The following is a 19,579-nucleotide window of genomic DNA, read 5'->3' on the forward strand; positions in this document are numbered from 1 at the left end:
TTAGAAGAAAAGAAAAAATCGAGAAAGGAAATGTACTCAATGTGCTTACCGTGAGAAAGGGAGTGTAAAGGGGTCAGTGAGCCCCACAGCTGTCTCGGTGCACTGAAGTGAGGCTAAGAATTCTGCATCAGTTTTAAGCAGTCCTGGTAAAGTCCTGGCATGACATTCACCGGTTCTTGTTTCAACACTGCCCTGGAAGGTGGCCATACGGTGTTGGAACTGGATCAAACTTCTTCCTAGCAGGCAGAAGAGTTCCTTCTCTGGCTGGGACCTGAGCTGGGACTTTCCTGTCCTCCTCTTCCTCCTCCATGGGATTCCTGAGCAATCTCACTTCTTCGGAGTCTGTTGTTTCAACAGTTCAATACTCAAAGAGAGCAGCACTTCTGAGTGTGCCTGTGCATGTGTTAGACCACATGTGGATGCACACATGCTGCTGCACACAGGCATGTGCTTGGGTATGTGGAGGACAGACGTTCACATCAGGTTTCCCAGGTAGGAGTGGAGCTGAACTCTGAACTAGACTTCATTGGTGGCTCTGTGGTACCCCCTTTAATGCCAGCATGCAGAGGACAGAGAGAGATCTCTGGGCTCAAGGCCGACCTGATGTACATGATGACGTCCTGGTCAGCCAGAGCTATATAGGAAGACCCTGTCTCAAGATAGGAACCAGTGAGTAAAACCGCTTGCTGCCAAGCCTGAGCCTTTGATCCCAGAACCCACACGAGTCTGAAAGAACCATCACATGTGCCATGGCATTTACATGCCCACATATACATCATATATTTACACAATAGTTTTTAAGTTTAAGTAAAAGTTTTACGTTCCAGCAGGGTGTGGTATAGTCTACATAGCAAGTTCCAGGCCAGCAGGGTGCCATAGTGAGACTATCTCAAAAATAATTTTTTTTAGTTGCGTGTGTAAGCATGCACAAGCACACGTGAGGGGGCATACGCCCAGTGTCACCTGGTTTTCCAGAGTTAGAGTTCCAAGCAGTCTTCAACTGCCAGACCTGGGTGCTGGGAAGCAAACTCAGGTCTTCTGTTGTAGCAGTAAACAATCTTAGCCACTCTCCAGCAGAGTAACTTATTTCTAGGTGTGTGTATGTGAGGGGCTAGCATGTATGTGAACTATTTATGTGTTGTGTATCTGTAGAGGCCAGAAGGCGGCGAAGGTTCCTCTGTTACTGGAGTTACAGGGAGTTTATGGCTACTATGTGGGAGCTTGGTCTCCAACCAGGATTTTCTGCAAGAACAGCTTCTTTCAACTGCTGAGGCATGGCTCCAGCCCTTTGTCCCTGCTCTATTTTATTTTACTTACGATTTGAATTTGATCATGAATCCCGTCTTACTTCACCCAGGCATTTCCATGTCCCTTCCTATAGCCTACACCCTGCATCTCTTGAGAACTCAGGCCAGGCTGGGGTTCTGAAGAGGCAACACAGGAGTGTGCATGTGTGCGTGTGTGTGAACATCTGAGAGGAGAGTTCTCATGGACACTGGGGATATGTGCAGGCCCTGGGGATTTGGTGTGACCTTGAGCCTCTTCACAGAGCAGTGAGCGTCAGGGAGAGAAAAGAGGGACATCAGCTGCTGGACATCTTTCCAGTGCCAAAAAGGCCCCTCTGGGAACACACGCGCATATGCATGCGCAGAGAGGCTAAGTGATGTACGGAAGGGACTAAGGCCTGGGAGGAAGGGGGACCTCCTCAGTGCATCCTGATCTGTCCCCACAGGCTTAGCAACAGCTGCCGCTTCTAGTCAGGGATGCCAGGATGGACCATCAGTCTCATGCTTCAGTCTCAATAAAGGGTTTCTGATCAGCCAGTTCCCTGGAGGCAGCCAGACATAGGACAGATCATGACAGCCCTACTTATTGTTAGCTGTGTATCTTTGGACAAGTAATTTCCTTTCTCAGAAGCACAGAACCACCTTCTGTGATTGATAAAATACCTGGTCTAGGCAGACTTCACACTTGTGTCTGTGTCAGGAAGCCAGAGTGAACAGTATTCCAGTTGTTGCAAACCACTGAGAAGTCCCCGATCCCGACTGGGTGTGCTGGGGCAACACTTGGGAGGCAGAGGCAAGTGTGAGTTGTAGGCCAACCTGGTCTACATGAGTTCCAAGCCAGTCAAGGCTATACACTGAGACCCTGTCTTAGACAACAACAAAAAGATCCTTTGATTCTCCGAACTCCTTCCAACTGGGGCTGAACTTACGGCTGCCCACTGGCTAAGTATGTTGCCACCACTGAGCTATACCCTAAACCCTCCTCACTTCTTTTGAACTTTTTTTCCTTTAAGACAAGAGTTTCTCTGTGTTCCTGGCTGTCCTGGAGCTTACTCTGTAGATCAGGCTGGCCTCAAACTCAGAGATCCACCTGCCTCTGCCTCTGAGTGTTGGGATTAAAAGCGTGCACTACCATCTGGGTTTATTATTTTTTGAGACAAGAAGTGTGTGTTGCCCTGGTTGGCCTGGAACGCACAGCAATCCACTTGCTTCTGCTTCCTGCGAGCTGGTATTAAGGTGTGCACCAACACACCGATTTCTCTTTTGAGACAGAGTCTCATAAATTGTCCAGGCTAGTCTTGAACTCACTCTGTAGCCCAGGCTACCTTTAAATTTGCAACCCTTTCATCTCAGCTTCCTAAGTAGCTGAGGTTCCGAAGGGGATCAAGGCTAAGACCAGAAAGTCCTACAACTGCCCCATCTTACGCTCCACATTGCTCACAAGAGTACTTGAAACAGCTTACCATAGGGAAGGGCCCAGGAGTCTGTCTTTGCTTCTCTACTTCTCCACAACAGTGTTCACGTGTGCACCAATGGGCTTACAGCAGTTTATCAGGTCTAACCTTACTTGGCTACCTCTGGAGCTCAGTGGATGTGTGCGCGTGCGTGTGTGTGAAGACTGATGTGTGTGAAGACTGATGCCGTTCTCTCTCCTTCCTGCTGTCATAACTTCAAAGACACTGCTTCCCTGACCCCATAGTGACAACTCTGGCATTGGCCTTTTACTGATTCAAAGCAGCGGATGCTGAGCCTTGGTGTAACTGTCCATTCTCCATTTCTAGCCATCGGTCGAGTACGGTAAGCAGGGGCATGCTCAAGACTCAGGGGCTATCAGGAGGAGCTGGCTCAGGCAGTCTTTGTCCTGGGACTGGCCTCAGAGGGCTCTGTACCCCTCCTTTGAGGACTGGGATGCAGCTATGATCAGACGTTTTTAGGGGTTCGCAAAGAGATCACAAAGGAGGCAGTAGGTTGGCAAGCAGTTTGAGGACCAGAATTTGTTCCTTTAGTCTTAGGTGCAAAATATATCAATGTCTTGAAATTTACATCTCCTCTAGTGGTCTGGTTAACCAGTGTTGCGTCTGTCTGGAACAGCTCTGGATCCCCAGAGCCAGATCTTGCTCTGTAGCTCCCTTAGGAGTGACTATCCACAGATCCATGACCAAGAGGGCCCCAAGATTCAAAGACTGTTCCAGTCTACTCTGGGTTTTTCCAGCTGTTTTTCTTGGCCAGAGGCTCACACCCATTGGGATGCAAACCATGAGCAGGAAGCAAGCGGAACAGTAAAGTCAGATGAACCAGAGGAGAGGCAGATGTTACGGACACGAGGACGGTAGCCTCGAGCAGCCCAAACCCTTTTGAGAGAACACCCAGAGGGGCATCTTTTCAAGTGCAGGTTGTGCTGGGCATGGTCAGGACCTGAAGACTAAGAATCAGAGTCCTTATTGTGGCAACCCTCCTCTAGAGGTAGGCTAAAGCCTAGTCACACAGCTGTTAACATCTGGATCCTGGATCATGTCTGCTAACAAGGGCTGGTGGGTGCCACCAGAGGGTGAGGACAACCTGTCCAAGAAGTTCCTAAGGAAGACCAGGGAGTCTCCACTGGTGCCTATAGGTGAGTAGGGGAAGAACAGGGTTGGGGCGGGTGCCTCCTCTCTGGGACTTCACGTCTCTTGTTCCTTTTAAAGAATGAGGCAATGGTCAGAGAACTCAAGTGGTCCACACACTACACAAGGAACAGACGCTGTAACAGGGTGCTAACAGCAGCCTCCGGATTAGGGGGTCATTATTGCAATCTGGGATTGCCTCAGTTTTCCTTCCAGGCTCTAGAACATGGAAATGTATACAAAAAGGTGAAAGCCAGGAGTGGGTGGAGGTGGCAGTGTAGTCATGACAACGAACTACCAGCCTATGGGGAAGGGGTATCATGAGGATCACAGCTGAATCTAAGAATCTACTCAGTGCCTGGTGCCCAACTTGCACTGCCCAGAGGGGAGCCAAGGGACCTTGGACTTGGACACATGCCCAGTGATCCCATTCTCTGCTCACAGGTGTAGCAGGCTGCCTGGTGATAGCAGCATTCAGGATTTACCGGCTCAAGGCTCGGGGCTCCACCAAGCTGTCCATCCATCTGATTCACACCAGAGTGGCGGCACAGGCTTGTGCTGTGGGGGCCATCATGCTTGGTGAGCAGCATGGTGGGGGCAGAGGGAGAGGAAGGACAGAGTGGGGTGTCCATCGTTAACTGGTCCATGGCTCAGATTCCTGCTTCATGCACTAGGAAGTATCCACATCACTTCCTTAATGAGCCCCTAGGCGGAGGCCTTTCTCAGGGTTCCCCATTGGTCACTGTTGCTCGGCCATGGGACAGCATGAAGACAACCTGCTTCATGAAGTTTTCCCAAAGATGAGAACCCGGAAGAAGCAGCAGTTACTTGCGAGCTGTGGTGATGGGTTAGTCCCTTTCACTGGGCCTCAGTTTCCTCATGCATAACTACCTCTGGCTATTCCACCCAGCAGCCCACTTTGTGTGCAGAGCAGACATCAAAGGGCTCATGACCATCAGATTTGCTCCCCCAGCCGGCTGTGTGCCTGGCTGTTTGGAGCAACTGTTGGGATCTGGGGCAGAAAGAAGAGCAGGGAGGCTGGGCCTCGAGAGAAAGGCAGGGGAAGAGCCCTGGGACCCCCGAAGGATCAGATGCCAAGGGGCGCTTTTCCTTCCTCATGCAGGTGCCATGTATACAATGTACAGAGATTACATCAAGAGGGTGTCAGAGGATGCTGAGAAGTAGGACTCCTGAGGCGGCAGGATGGCCCAGTCCCCTGGCTGTCTGTATGTGCCTAATAAAGCTATGCTGAGAAAAGTGACAAGCCTTACTACTGAGCGGTACAGGGAACTGGTGGCTGGAGGGAGGTCCCAGGACAATGGGGTGGGAACCAAAGGGCTCTGGCCCCAACTCAAGGGGAGAGAGCGAGACTCTGGGTGCAATTGTCTGTCTCCTAGGAGACGGACCTCAGTTCCCAGGGTCCCAAACTCCTATACCACTTCAGCCAGAAGCAGCCTGGAATGGGAAGGGGAAGGCAGGGGCAGGGGTAGGGGCAGGAAAAGGGCTTCAAGACTCATGGGAACATTGAATCAGACACAGGCATTCCTTCCACCAAGGGCTGCTCCCCTAGGGACCCAACTAGGAAGGCAGCTGCAGCTGGGAGCAGAGGCAGTAATGCCTCATGGGAAATCACATACCCAGAATATAAGGGCTTGGATTAGACAGGGTCGGGAGTGAACGAATGCAGCAAACCAAGGCAGAGGTCAGAATGTTCTGTTCATTTACAAACTGTGGCTAAAGTGGAACTTGTAAAAAATAAAATTCCATGTAAATCCTGAAGCCAGGCCCCTTAGGGTTAAACATTTTCATCTTGTTCTCGTTCTTCTCTGGGCCCAAGCTCTCCTCTGTTCTTTGGGAATGGGGCCAGGCAGAGGCCACAGAAGGAAGCAGGCCAGACGCCCCTTCCTCATTGGGATGGAGGTTTCTGGGTTGTTCAGACGGCCCATAGCAGTTCCCAGATGCTCAGAGCATGAAGGCCCAGTCACAGGTCTTGGCTTGAGTCTATGAGCTGCAAGCCCCCTGCACTCACATGGGATAATTGAGTACAACGTCCTGTTTGGCGAGCTCCAGCAACATGGGATCATCGAAGAACTTGCTGATGCTCACATCTTCACTCAGGCCCTGTGGAGCAGAGCCAGACAGTGGGGTAAGCCCCAGGGTCACCCAGAACCCGTGCTTCAGGGGAGGAAGGCTAGTAAAGGCTGCCTGAGGACTTGTGCCTTTAGGGCACTGCTACAGCCCCTCTGCTCCCTCTGGGCCCTAGGTCTGCTTATCTGAGGTGTGCAGAGACTGATCTTTCCTCCAAGAGGAAGAAGACACACAACTCCTATGGAATCTTGGGGGTTGAGAGACGGCAATGGTTAAAAGAACACACACCTTCCTACGACGGGTTTTGATCATGAACTCCCGAGCCAGGTGAGGAGCTGGCTGTGGCTCCAGCGGGCGGATGACAATGCTCTTGTCCAGAGGATCACCTGGGACAATCTGGAAGGCAAAGAGGTTTCAGGTAGATGCGGCAGCTTCCTGGAGGACTCAGAGCCAGGAGCAAGAACTTTCTCCAGGATTGTAGAGCACCCTGGCCAGAAGGGGACCTGGCTGAAAGGACCAAAGTGGGAGGCCAGGGTGGACAGGTTTCCTCACCTGCCAATGGTGGAAGACAGACAGGGAAAAGGCCTGTCCCTGGGTGTGAGTGCGGAGATCAGTCTCAAAGCCGAATGAGTCAATGGCCGGGATGAACGCTTTGATGGTATAGAGAGGGGAGCCTGGTATGGGTGCATCCTGAGTCACATGACCCCTGAGAAAGACAAAAGCCAAGGCCAGAGATGTATATAGACCCAAAAGCAGGGGGCAATATGTCTCCTGCCCTTCTTTGTATATTCTAGCCCAGCTACCATCAAGTAAGATTTAATGGAACATGCTCTACAGAGGGAATGGGCTTGGGGATCTTAGCAGAAGTCACAGGAGCAAACACCTGTGGGAGGAGGCAAGAGTGGGGATACTGAAGAGACGGAATCCAATGACAACCCCATTACCACCTCATTTCCATACTTCCCCCAGGCACTGGGGGTAACGAGGCAGGCAGCAGCAAGAACAAATTGTAGCCACTGCCTGTGGTAAAGGTAGGAGTGCCTGAGCTCTTCACTTCCTGTGGGAATGAGGTCAGCAGGCTTCTGAAGTGGAAAGGTGGGGAGAGCAATGGCTGGGGCTGCCTCCCCAGTAGCCCCCCCAACACCAGCAGCTCACCTGCGCCTGGCCAGGACTGTGTAGACAGCAGACACACAATCTGCAGGAGCCTGGACCTCTACAAAGTAGTAAGGCTCCATCAGACGGGGCGTGGCCTGCAACAGCAAGAAAGGGCGCAGCTTGGGCATGGCTGAAGAGCGAGAACATAAGAGCTCTCCAGACCTTTGGATCCTTCTGTGGTCTGTGCCTCATCCTCCATATAATTTTCTGCTCAGGGACCCAGGACAGTCCCTACAACTCCACTTACCATGAGGAAGGCAGAGTATACTACCCTCCTGGCTGTGGGGATGATCTGACCTCCACCCCGGTGGAGGGGTTCCTGAGCAACCACAGCATCCAGGATCTTAAACTTGACATTCCGAATCACTGAAAAGGAGACGGAGGAGCTAGGGCTAGTCAGGGAGCATGGTCCAGCAGCAGGGTAATTTGCTACACTGAGGCCATACTGCAGCCACACAAAGATCTGATACAAACATCTCACATCCAGATCAGCAAGGCCAGTAGCAAACAGGTCAGCAGTTATACATCACTTAGCATTTGATTCAGGCCACATTGTGACGTGTGGAACATTCTTACAAGCTTATGTGCTGGCTCTGAATAACTTTTTTCTGGACATAGACTGTGCTCTAGAGATTGTATTTGGTCCCACAGAGATTATTCTACATCAATAAACCACTGCAACCTGATCACCCTCATGTTATCTGTCTTCAACATGCCCAAAGATGAGCTCTACCCGGCAATTATGAGCCAGGTCAATCTAGAGATGCCTTCATTTTGGAGATGGGGAAGGAGCAGGGGTAGGGTGGGGGCAGGGCGGGGAGGACGCTGGCCCAAGACTGGGGATAGCCTACTGTACTCTTTTCCTGCTGGGTCTGAAAGACGGGAAGCGCATTCCTGTGTCATTGCCTCATGTGGCTAGGTACAGGGTCCTGGGGAATGGAGCTGCGGGTTGAAGGTGGACTCACATTCATCGCAGAGGGGTCCTTCCCTGGTCCCCCACTGGAAACCTTGAACAATGCTGTCCTTCACTGAACCAAGAAGGGCCTTGTCTACCTGCACAGAAACATTAGGTCTCCTTAGCAGGCTACTGGCAGCAGCAGGCAGTGTTAGGAGGAGAAAGTATGGTGGTGAGAAGCCATCTTTCAACAGGGGAGAGGGCACTGCAGATTCTTCATCTAAGGATAACACTTTGCCACAGGCATCCTATTGGTTTACCTCTGAGGGCAGCGTATCATCTACTAGGATGTTGGGGCCTGTAGCATCAGGACCAAAGGCCCAGATGGAACGGGCAGCCAGCAGATCCCAGTCGTACTTTGTTTGGAAAAACTCTCCCAGCTTCTTTCTGGAGGAAAGAGGAGGAGACTTCTGGGGCCACAGATCCTGCCTTTCTGTAAGACCCACTCTACCCACACCACAGCCAAGACAACATCGAAAGAGGGATGGTGTCAGGAGACCAGGCAAAGACGCCATAGTGTAAACCCTGTTCCAACCTGTTCCAGGTGATCTGGACCACCTCATTCTCTATGTCCTCAGCAAGGCCCTTCTCAAGAGGCTCAGCAATCATGGTGATCTTGTTCCTGGTCAGAAAGGACAGGGGCAGTGAGGAGGTCACAGGATGAGTAGGGCCAACAGCACAGACTGCTGAGACAGCAAGAGAAATGGAATCCTAGAGCCAGAGCAGCAAAGGGTACCTTGTCTTCTTTTCATTTCTGTTTTTTTGTTTTAAAATATGTATGAGTTATTTCACATGCATGTATGTAAGTATATCACATATGTGGAGTGCCCAAAGAAGCCAGACAAGAGTATTGGCTTCTATGGACTGGAAGTGCAAACCACCATGTGGCTGGAAAAATTTTGGTCCCTCTACAAGAGCAACAAGTGCCTTTAACCATTGAGCCATCTCTCCAGTCTATCTGCTTTTTCTTGGAAAGTGGGGCTGGGGGCTGGAGAATGGAGCCTGCCATTCTCCATTCTGCACGTGTAAACATGTGTGAGGAGCTGGGTTTCCATTTTTAGCACCCACTAAAAAAAAAAACAAAAAAAAAACTAATGTTGAAGCTGGCATAGTGGCTTATGCTTTGAATCTCAGTGTTTAGCAGGCAGAAAGATCTGACACATCTATGTAGTGAGCTCTAGATCATCTTGGTCTATGAGAGACATCAAAAATCAACACACACACACACACACACACACACACACACACACACACAGCCCTCAGCCCATCTCAAGCAATCTCCCCTGCTGCAGAGCTGCAGCTGGGGCAGGCTTGCAGTGAGTGTGGGAGAGAAGGCTGTCAGTCGCAGGTGCCCAGGCACATGTTCCTAGCCTCTATCATTTTCTTTCTTTTTCCCCAAGACAGGGTGATGTGTGCAGCCCCAGATGGCTTAGAGCTTGCTATGCAGATGGAGCTGGCCCTGACCTTGCAGCATTCCTCCTGTCTTGCCTCCCAAGTGCTGCGATTACAGGCTTGAGCCACTATGCCTGATTTTTGTTTCTGATTTTGTTGTTTTTTAAAAAGACAGGAGCTAACTATGTAGCTCTGACCCTGGAACTCACAACATAGAAACCTACCTGAATGCTTGAGTGATGGGATTGAGAGTGTGTGTACCAACATGTCTGACTTTCTTTTTTTTTTCTTTTTGGTTTTTCGAGACAGGGTTTCTCTGTATAGCTCTGGCTGTCCTGGAACTCACTTTGTAGACCAGGCTGGCCTTGAACTCAGAAATCCGCCTGCCTCTGCCTCCCGAGTGCTGGGATTAAAGGCGTGCGCCACCACGGCCAGTCTTACTTTCTTTTTAAGTAAAGAATCTAATAGGCGGGAGTTGGAGAGATAGCTCAGTGGTTAAGAGCACTGACTGCTCTTCCAGAGGTCCTGAGTTCAAATCCCAGCAACCACATGGTGGCTCACAACCATCTGTAATGAGATCTGATGCCCTCTTCTGGTGTGTCTGAAGACAGCTACAGTGTATATAATAAATAAATTAAAAAAAAAAATCTAATAGGCACTCAAACTTACTATGGGACTGAGGCTGGCCTATAACTCCTGATCCTCCTGCCTCTACCTCCCAGGCGATGGGATTGATTACATGTGTGTGCCACCATACCCAGCTTCTTCCTTTGAGTATGTGACTAGGTTTGAGTGATTGCTGATATTGGGTATCTTCCTTTCCAAATGCGCTGCGCCCCTCTCCCCCTTTTTTGAGACAGACATAATGAGTTCCAGGGGAGACTGAGCTGCAGTGCAAGACTGTTACAAAAAATGAAAAAGCATACAAAGCACTGGGTTTCTTTGTGACATTTCCCCAGCACCCATCACTGTATTTGCTCCCTACTGCTCTCTGGAGCCCCCTCCTCCTGCTTACTTCTTATTGGGTGTCTCAGCAAAGCATTTGAGGGAGGATGTTTCTACCACTGTCTCACAAAACGTCACAACTGGGTCAGCCACCTAGGCAATGAAAAACAATTGAGGTAAAAATCAGTTTTGTTGGAAGGATAAAGCTGTACTGAGGGGATTCTGAAGCATCCCTTTCTCTGTATAGCAGCAGGCCAGAGAACTGCCCACACCACCACCAGGAGCCCAGCGGCAGAGTCAGGAGGAAGTGGGGCACAAACTGGGCTCTAAAACTAGGGCTTCAATTATGGTCTTCCAAGAAAGCTCCCTCCACCTGCCGCTCACTGACCCCTCAGAGTACAACAGAACAGTGCTGGAGAGCTACATCTGCTCCACTCTCAGGCCCCACCCCAGCCCCGGAAGTACAGCTGCCCTGTAACCAGGCCTGTGGCGACAATGTCCTGCCATGCACGGTGCTAGGCACCGCCCACTTTGAGCCAATCACCAGGGACAGAGTACTCTCTGGCTGGGAGCCTTGACTTTAAATATGACACTGAAAATGACTCAGTGAGCCGGGCAAACCCGTCTCTAGAACCTTCCCCAATGAAGAACAACCGAAAGCACTTTCCACAGAAGGGTCTCTAGTGGCCGTCCCGGGGCTAAGGGTTTGCCCACCCAGGACAGCCCTCTGGAGCTGACAGCCAGGCTAAGGGAAGGGGCACCTTGATGTCGATCTCTGAGTACATCTTCCGAAGGTCGTGCATCACACAGTCCAGGTAGAGCTCCCCAGTGCCCAGGATCACATGCTCACCAGACTCTTCCACCTGAAACACAGTAGCCCAGCAGTCAGCGCTCACTGCTATGTCCTGGTCACAGCGATATAAACTAAACTCAAGGCACCAGAGATGAAGGTTCTAAAGCTCATTCATTATCAGAAGCAGTGACTATCTCAGGCAGTAGAGGGTAAGGGCTGGTTCAGTGCTTAAGCATTTCCTCTGCATGACTGAGACTTGGGTTCAATCCTCGGTACGATCTACATCTCACACCTCACCCTCCATCCCCCAAAAGTGTGGTGGTATGCCTGTCCACAGGCTGGTTTTGTGTCCCAATGTGACACCAGCTAGAGTCATCATAGAGAAAGGTGTCTCAGTTAAGGAAATGCCTCATGAGGTCCAGTTGTAAGGCATTTTCTCAATTAACGATCAATGGGGAGGGCCCCGCCCATTGTGTGGTACCAACCCCAGGCTTGATGGCCCCGGGTTCTATAAGGAAGGCTGAGCATGAGGATCAAGTCAGTAAACAGCACCCCTCCATGGCCTCTGCGTCAGCTCCTGCCCTAAGTTCCTGTCCCATTTGAGTTCCTGTAATGACTTCCTTCAGCGATGAACAGCAATGTGGACATGTAAGCTAAATAAACCCTTCCTCCCCAACTTGCTTTTTGATCATTACATCAAAAGAAAGCCTACCTAAGACAGCTTGTAATTCAGCATTCAGGTGGCAGAGGCAGGAGATTCACTCTGAGCTTGAGGTCAACTTGATTGACAGAGCTAATGCTAGGCCAACCAATACTGCACAATAGTAGTCTGTCCCCAGTACAAGAACAGTCAGTCAGTTAAGAGGACCATACCGCCCTAACCAGTAGTAGGTCCCCAAGACGACAGGACCATTTAGCACAGCATCACTGACTGGATTCCTACCTTGGCCAACCCTATCCTTACATCCAAACACAAGCTATCCCAAACTCTCCCTTCCAGCTACACAGACATAGTCTGGCAGGCTCAGGAGTATATCATGCCCAGCCACTTCTGCTTTTTTTCTTTTTTTCTACTAACCCAAAGAGCAGTAGAGGCCAAACCCTAGGCCCAAGTCTCTCTAACCAGAACTCTTATGTATTTCTCTTTTGAATTCTACTATTTCCTTTTTCTTTTTTAAGATTTATTTTATTTATATGAGTACATTGTTGCTCTCTTCAGACACACCAGAAGAGGGCATCAGATTCCATTACAGACGGCTGTGAGCCACCATGTGCTTGCTGGGAATTGAATTCAAGCTCTCTGGAAGAGCAGTCAGTGTTCTTAACCGCTGAGCCATCTCTCCAGCTCCGCTTGTCTTCTTTTCTATTATTTTATGTGTACGGGTGCTTTGCCTGCATTTAGGTCTGTGCATCACATGCATGCCTGACACCTGTGGGGCCAGAAGAGAGCAGTTCCGATCCCCTGGAACTGTAGTTATAGATGGTGATGAGCAGCACCCCGGGTGCTGGGAATCAAACCAGAGTCTTCTGGAAGAAGAGCCAGTGCTCTTAACTTCCGAGCCATCTCTCCGGCCCCACCTGTAGCCCACAATGGCCTCTGACCCCCCTACGGAGCTGAGGATGTTGATCCTGAGCTCTGGCTCCTCCTGACTCAACCTCCCAGATGCAGGGATAATAGGTGCCTACCACCATGCCTGTTTCTCATTTCTTTGGAAAACCGATTCAAACTGTGCCCACTGAAGAATGTGGCTATGTAAAGTTGTCTGAGGAAACAGAAGTGCACGCTCCAGTCTGTCTGCCCTCAAATGCTAACAGGCGGGTGGGGACTGTTCATGAGCTAGGCCGTGGAAAATGACAGAGGAAGAACACCTCTTGAATGGCCCGGAGTGACAGACAGCGGCCTTGACCATACCTTGGTGGTGAGAGACGGATAGCTCTTGTTGACCTTGCGCAGGCCATCAAGCATTTTGGGCAGCTCTGAGGGGTTAACCGGCTCCACTGCAATCTTGATAACAGATGTGGTATTGAATTTCAAGGGCCGGAAAATCTGAGCCTGAGATCCAAAGAACAGAGGAGTGAGTGAGGGCCTAAGGCAAGAAGGCACAAGCCTAAGGGAAAAACTGAAATCCTGACTCCCCAACCAAGAACCATGGTACAGCGGAGCCCAATTTAAAGGACCGTTTGCTTCAGGCATTTTGGCAGAGCACTGGGCAAGAACGAGAGGCAGTCCTCCTAACTCCTGGCATCTGAGGAGAACTCACGGGGCAAGGGCACATACTAGGGCCAAGCTAAGCCAGTGGTGGCTCTACAGCAGGACCTTTTCAATTTCCAAGCTTGGTTGTTCACATGCCTGTGGCTCCTTGTGCCTCTCTAGCTCCGTGTGCCCCTTTAAAAACTACCTCCTCGTTGCCTCGGGGTTCAGTTATGGTTGCTGTCTTCACGATCGGCTGGTCAACACCTTCAATCAGAACCCAGTTGCCAGCAGGAACACGATTCACCTCAATGTGGTACCTAGAGTAATATCCAATAAATAAGCAAGAAACAAGTCAGAGATTCCCTCTCTAACAACATACCAAGCATCTGCTACATGCCAGGAGCAGAGGTGAATTACACAGAGCCATTCGAGCAGGAGAGGGGTGTGACCAACAATCATATGCGCGCACCCAGGGCAAGTGCAATGGAAGTGTGCAGCATATGAAGAAGCATCAGGAAAGCCCAAGTCCACGTGGAAACTTCTGGTAAAAAGCCTGTGAACCCCCATGCACTAGGGGCTAGCCTGGTCTACAGAGTGAGTTCCAAGATAGCCAGGGCTATACAGAGAGACCCTGTATCACAAAACAAAAAATAAAAATAAAAAGTACCTGTTGCCTAAGATTTCTCTAATGTAAGGGGCACTAAAACAGACACTTTCATTTCTGAGCTCTTTACCTCCTCCAGCCTTCTAGAGCAAAAGGTGGCTTTGGAGGAGGAAGGGCGTCGTCACTGAGGCCCAGCAGCCACACTACTGATGGACTGCTCTGGTTCTGTTCATTACCAGAGATGAAAAACAGCCCAGAGACCCAAGTCTGATTCAGCAGACTCAGGATGCGTCAGGGGCTCAGCACAACCTTAGTCAAGGACCAGCCAGCAGAGGTCTGGAAACAGCCGCTTTAGGGAAGAAAACCTGAAGCAACAAGTGAAGGGGCACAGAAGAGCTGAAAAATGGGGAAGAGGATAGACGGTGGCCCAGAAGTTTAGAGTGCTGGCTGCTCTTGCAGAGGACCTGAGTTTCATTCCCAGCACCTACATGGAGGTTCAGAACTGTCTGTAATTCCTGTTCCCAGGGATCCAAAGCCCTCTTGTAGTCTCACTGGGCACCAAGCACGCATGCCGTGCACAGCCCTCTTGTAGTCTCACTGGGCGCCAAGCATGCGTGCCATGCACAGGCATACATGCATGCAAAATATTCAAGCACATTAAAAAGAAGAAAAGAAGCAAAAGTAAAATCTTCCTAAAAAGGCTTCACCACAGGTACCCAAGGCTCAAAAGTGACATCCCAAACAAGTTACCTTTCAGCCCTGGCAACCTTAAGAACTAAGTGTTAACACATCTTCCAGGAGGGGTTATCTGACTCTGCACTGTACTATCAGGAGGCTGTGTTCCCTAGGACCCCTCCTAACACTTTGGGACACTCGCAGGATAGAAGCTACATGTGACCTTTAGGTTCTGGTCAGCTGTACAGTACCTGGCGACTGAGATCCAAAGGCGGCCCACGGTGCAGATCTGGGAATCTTCCTCGTCTTCCAGGGTGTAGTTCTCCCCCAGCACCTTCACAGGCTGCCCAGCGTGGATGGTGCCACTCAGCACCCGGCCGAAGGCATGAAACTGGACTCCGTCATCTGTGCTGTACATCTTTGTTGTGTGGCACATCAGGGGACCCTGGCAGAGGGGACAGGAAACAGCTTTAACCACATACACCAAGAAGGTAACACCACCTCCCTGACAGCAATGACATGAGCTGAGGACAAAGGCCGACTAAGGAAGATGTGACTCCTGGAAAAATTCCAACCCATGCGTTACCTTCTCTCCCTCTATGAAGGGAGGGACAACAGGAGATTCAGAAACAACAAAAATAAAAATGACACAACTAAGGCAGATGTGGTGGGACAGGCTGGCTTAAGGGGGTCTGAAGGAGGACTCCTAAGCATGGAACCCCAGCTCAAGGCAGAGTGGAAATCTATGCCATAAAACACATAAAACACTGAGGGGCCCAGGCCTCAGTGGATCAAGAGGCTTGCGGCCAACCCTGACAATCTGAGTTTGATCCCTGGGAAAAGAAACAAGGTTGTCTTTGGCTTCCACATGCACGCCATGACATCTGTACAGACAGACAGACAGCCGCAAAAATAAATATATGTAACACACAGAAACACATACAATCAACCAAAACCTCTTTTTTTTTTCCTGGGGGAGAGAAGGTTTAAGATCACGAACTAGCATTGACAAGACTAAATTCCCCATGGACATGGAACTCAGTACTTAAAAAGAGAAGTCAGATTACCCAGGCAACAGTTGGGATGTCTGTGTACCTTTTCTTCTTGGTCCCTGGGAACCGAATGCTGAGTTCAAGCATGATAAGTATATATCCTACTAGTGGTATATACTACGTACTAGACCTTGCGCCCAGACTGATGTTTTTAAACATCAGTGTGAAGAGACAGCTGCGCTGTTTCTCTGCTCTCTTCCAGGCACTACGCCCTACCCCTTCCTTAACCTGTCTCATTTTCATCACAGCCACCCCCTCATCAGCACCCGCAGGTCACAGACTTGGACAACTACGACCAAGCTTTGAATGCAGGACTGACCCTGCTTACAGGGAGACAAGCTAGGACAGCAGAAAAGCAATGCGCTTGCAGCACAGATTCAGCATGCCCACGCGGGTGCAGAAGCAGCACTGCGGGCATGTTCCCTTACATCTGGGTCACAGTCGCTCATGGCCTCGCCAAGGTCAGAGTCCACGCCGCCAGTGTAGGTATGCTCGATCTTGGGTTTGGCGCCCACCTTTGGAGATGGAATGTGCTGCACACACATGTCCACAAAGCCTGTGGAGGAAGAAGAGGAAGCCATTACTATACCACTGGCACATGTTCTTCGTAGTGAGTGTGTAGAAGGAACGCATGGACTCACTCCAGAAGCCAACACTCCAGGGATTTCCTAGGAGGAGAAAACACACACTTTTGGAGTTAGACTGATGTCAGGAGAGTTTAAGAAGCAGGTCTTAGTGGGACACAATTCCTTAAAAATCTAGCTAAAAAAAAAAAAAAAAAAATTAAAGACTCTGTGATGGTTTGTATATGCTTGGCTCAGGGAGTGGCACTGTTGGGAGATGTGGCCTTGTGAGTGTGGGCTTTAAGACTCTCATCCTAGCTGCCTGAAGCTTTCTGCTAGCAGCCTTCAGATGAAGATGTAGAACTCTCAGCTCTGCCTGCACCATGACTGCCCGAACACTGTCATGTTCCTGCCATAATTGATAATGGACTGAACCTCTGAACCTGTAAGCCAGCCCCAATTAAATGTTGTCCTTACAAGAGTTGCCTTGGTCATGGTGTCTGTTCACAGCAGAAAAACCCTAACTAAGACTCTACAACATTCTATAGCTAAAGAGAACCATACTTTTACTGAACACAAGTATTTGCTGAGTTCTGCACTATGCCAGATAACTTTCCCATGTGTCCTTCTTAGACTTCCTTAGGACAGTCCTCAACTGAGCAGCCTGCCCTGAGAAATACTGCATGTTTCTATTCAGCTCAGCAAGCTACTCTGCTTCCCTAGCCCATTTACACGCCTTGAAAGAGAGATTGCTCATTAGGACACTGGGATTGGTAAAATCTTTTTCTTCTTCAGTCTGGAGATCAAATGAGCCACAGTCCTAGTACCGCGCATATCTGTTTTGACTCATGTCCAGTATCTTCAAACTGATGGCCAGTTCAGAGTTATTATGAGCTTTAAAGGTTCAGGCATCAAATTTCCACCAGACTTAGAATCCATGATTGCTAGGAGGAACCTTTCCTTGTCCCTCCACTACTCGCTTTTTGAGATAGGTTCCTACTATATAACCCTGGCTATCCTGGAACTCAATTTGTAGATCAGATCAGGCTGGCCTTGAACTCACAGAGATCCACCTGCCTTTGTCACCTAAGTGTTGGAATTGAAGGTGTATGCCACGACTGCCAGCTTCACAGCTATAGACAACATCTTGCTCTATAATTAAGCAAAGTGCTACATAGCCCACGCTGGTCTTGAACTCATGACAAACCTACATCAGTTATCAAGTGATGAGATCAAACAAAGGCATGAGCCACCATTTCTGAGCACTTGTCCTTATTCACAGATGAGAATCAGTCACAGAAGAACGAGGAGGCTGGCTTGGTTACCCCTGAAAACTGCAGGCCAGAATAAAAACTCAGGTATTGCCATATGAGGGGTGCAGACCTTTGATCTCAGTACTCACGAGGCACAGGTGGCCAGATCTGTGAGTTCCAGGCCAGTCATGACTAGATAGTGAGACCATGTCTTCAACAAAAATAAGTTCAGGTCTTACTGGCTTCTACATAACTGAGACAAGAATGGGCTCAGCAGGATGGGAAAGGGGGTTGACCAAACATGTCATGTCCCCACAGGCTCATGAACACTTGCTCCCCAGGAGGAGGTACAGTTTGAGGAGGCTGCAGAACCTTTAGGAGGTGGGCCTCGCAGGAGGAAGTAGGTGGCCGGGAAACAGGTTTTGTGTCACAGCCTGACTCTCTTTGTAGCTCAGGCTGTTTCCTGGTTTGTGAAGATGTGGGGAGCCAGTTGTCCACTGTCACCATCATGAATCCCACCATGTCTTCCTCTCCACGATGCACTGCACCCTCTCAAAGCACAAGCCGAAATCAACTGTTGCTGTCAGGTGCTGTCAGAGTGATGAAGGAAACCAAACATCCCCGAGTCCCCACCTGCGTCGTCCCGACTAGCGAGTATATCCCTAGGAACAATCTTCTGACTGACCCCAGTAAATGCATCAAAGCCCAAGGCCTGCCACCGTCTGCTTCACCTGCAGGCGAAATCAAATTCCTTTTTCCCAGCACAAGAAACAACTAAAGAAAACAGCTGGGACAACTCTGTTGCTGGCTTAAATACTATCATGACTCTGCTGCCCCTGCAGGGAAGAGAGCTTCCAGGCCACCCGTGGGAGGACACACACAGGACCATGTTTGTTTTTCACAGTGAGGCATCATGTGCCAGGAGTGTCCTATGATCCTCATCTACCTGCCAAGCTGCAGCACTGCAGCCGTGAGCCACTCTGCCAGCCAAGGACAGTAACGTCACAGGCCTTGAACGACTTTATTACCTGTGAACTCGCCAAAGAACTTTTTGCAGACCAGCCTGAGCAGGGGGCGGATGTTCAGCTTTAGCTCTTCCTTGGTGAGGTGGATGCCAAGTTCGTCCAGGGTCCTTGGCAAGCTGGTGTCCACATCACCCACTACCTGCACACATAGAAGGCACTGGGTCAGCTATGTAGTGACAGCCCTAGAGAAGTACTTCACATGAGTGATGGGGGCCAGGACCTTCCACAGGGAGGGCTCTGGGCAACAACAGTCTGATTTGGAGGCTATAATACCTAGCCTTCAAGTCAAACAGGAGTAGCTCTGACCTGGTCAGGTCTCCACATACTGTCAGTGCTGCCCCCTGGCGGGCGTCTGAGCCATCCTATCTAAAGACTTCCCAGATTTAGAGGCTCATTCATTATACTGGAAGGAACCAAAAAAGGCCACCTGTCAGTACAGAGCTAAGCTAAATCACCCTCTGCAGACTTAAGGTCTCTCTACAGTGGCAGATTCTATAAATTTCTTTTATTAATCCATTCCAGTCTGACATGAGATACTAAGTGTTTTCTCTCACTGATAAATTCTAGTCATTATTTTGTTCTACTGCTATGTTCTCTTCTTTTGTAGGATGGAACGGCCACACACGGTGTGTGCATGTGACCATCCGTATGTGCATCCACTGTACACAGCACTGAGTGAACAGCCTGCATATTCTATTCCTGTCTGGAAGAAAGATCTGTATGAATGCTCCCGCAGGACACTCTCACCTCTACAGCTCGGCCCTTCAGCATGAATTCATTTCAACACAGTGCTACACTCTACTTGAGCGTTGCAAAAGCTTAACCACAGCCTTCCTAATCCCTTCTTTCTTCCCTCCCTCCCTCCCACCTTCTTTCTTGTGTTGCACTGAGGACTGACCCCAGGGATAATCATATGTGAGGCAAATGTTTCATAGAGATACACCATGATTCACTCAACCAGGGTTTCAATGATATGAACATTTAACTTATTTCCAG

At 49.8% G+C, this 19,579-nt stretch overlaps 2 protein-coding genes across 5 annotated transcripts in view; one reads left to right on the forward strand and one right to left on the reverse strand.

Annotated features, from left to right (window-relative positions):
* Window positions 1-2,956: 2,956 nt before the first annotated feature.
* Higd1b (HIG1 hypoxia inducible domain family member 1B) lies at window positions 2,957-5,342 on the forward strand. Of its 2 annotated transcripts, XM_029545915.1 has the most exons (4): window positions 2,957-3,083; window positions 3,748-3,897; window positions 4,334-4,468; window positions 5,013-5,342. In XM_029545915.1, the coding sequence occupies exons 2-4, from the start codon at window positions 3,798-3,800 to the stop codon at window positions 5,072-5,074; spliced, it is 297 nt and encodes a 98-aa protein (XP_029401775.1). In that variant the 5' UTR covers window positions 2,957-3,083; window positions 3,748-3,797; the 3' UTR covers window positions 5,075-5,342. The 2 variants fall into 2 exon arrangements, with proteins under 2 accessions (XP_029401775.1, XP_021069694.1); XM_021214035.1 differs by lacking the exon at window positions 2,957-3,083 and having other exon boundaries at window positions 3,433-3,897; window positions 5,013-5,142.
* A 245-nt stretch (window positions 5,343-5,587) lies between these two features.
* Window positions 5,588-19,579, reverse strand: part of Eftud2 (elongation factor Tu GTP binding domain containing 2) — a 42,855-nt gene continuing 28,863 nt past the window's right edge. For 2 of the 3 annotated variants that reach the window (XM_029545914.1, XM_029545913.1), the window contains exons 14-28: window positions 18,587-18,722; window positions 16,171-16,298; window positions 14,942-15,135; window positions 13,617-13,728; window positions 13,130-13,270; window positions 11,186-11,287; window positions 10,495-10,577; window positions 8,623-8,709; window positions 8,348-8,474; window positions 8,098-8,185; window positions 7,380-7,498; window positions 7,133-7,227; window positions 6,530-6,683; window positions 6,266-6,373; window positions 5,589-6,010 (exon numbers count right to left, since the gene is read on the reverse strand). In XM_029545914.1, coding sequence (XP_029401774.1) covers window positions 5,915-6,010; window positions 6,266-6,373; window positions 6,530-6,683; window positions 7,133-7,227; window positions 7,380-7,498; window positions 8,098-8,185; window positions 8,348-8,474; window positions 8,623-8,709; window positions 10,495-10,577; window positions 11,186-11,287; window positions 13,130-13,270; window positions 13,617-13,728; window positions 14,942-15,135; window positions 16,171-16,298; window positions 18,587-18,722 — 1,770 coding nt within the window. In that variant the 3' untranslated portion in view covers window positions 5,589-5,914. Of the gene's footprint in view, window positions 6,011-6,265; window positions 6,374-6,529; window positions 6,684-7,132; window positions 7,228-7,379; window positions 7,499-8,097; window positions 8,186-8,347; window positions 8,475-8,622; window positions 8,710-10,494; window positions 10,578-11,185; window positions 11,288-13,129; window positions 13,271-13,616; window positions 13,729-14,941; window positions 15,136-16,170; window positions 16,299-18,586; window positions 18,723-19,579 lie in introns of all 3 variants that reach the window. The other variant, XM_021211400.1, reaches the window with a different exon arrangement.

This window comes from Mus pahari, chromosome 14 (genome assembly GCF_900095145.1).
Source record: "Mus pahari chromosome 14, PAHARI_EIJ_v1.1, whole genome shotgun sequence".
Lineage (NCBI taxonomy): Eukaryota > Metazoa > Chordata > Mammalia > Rodentia > Muridae > Mus > Mus pahari.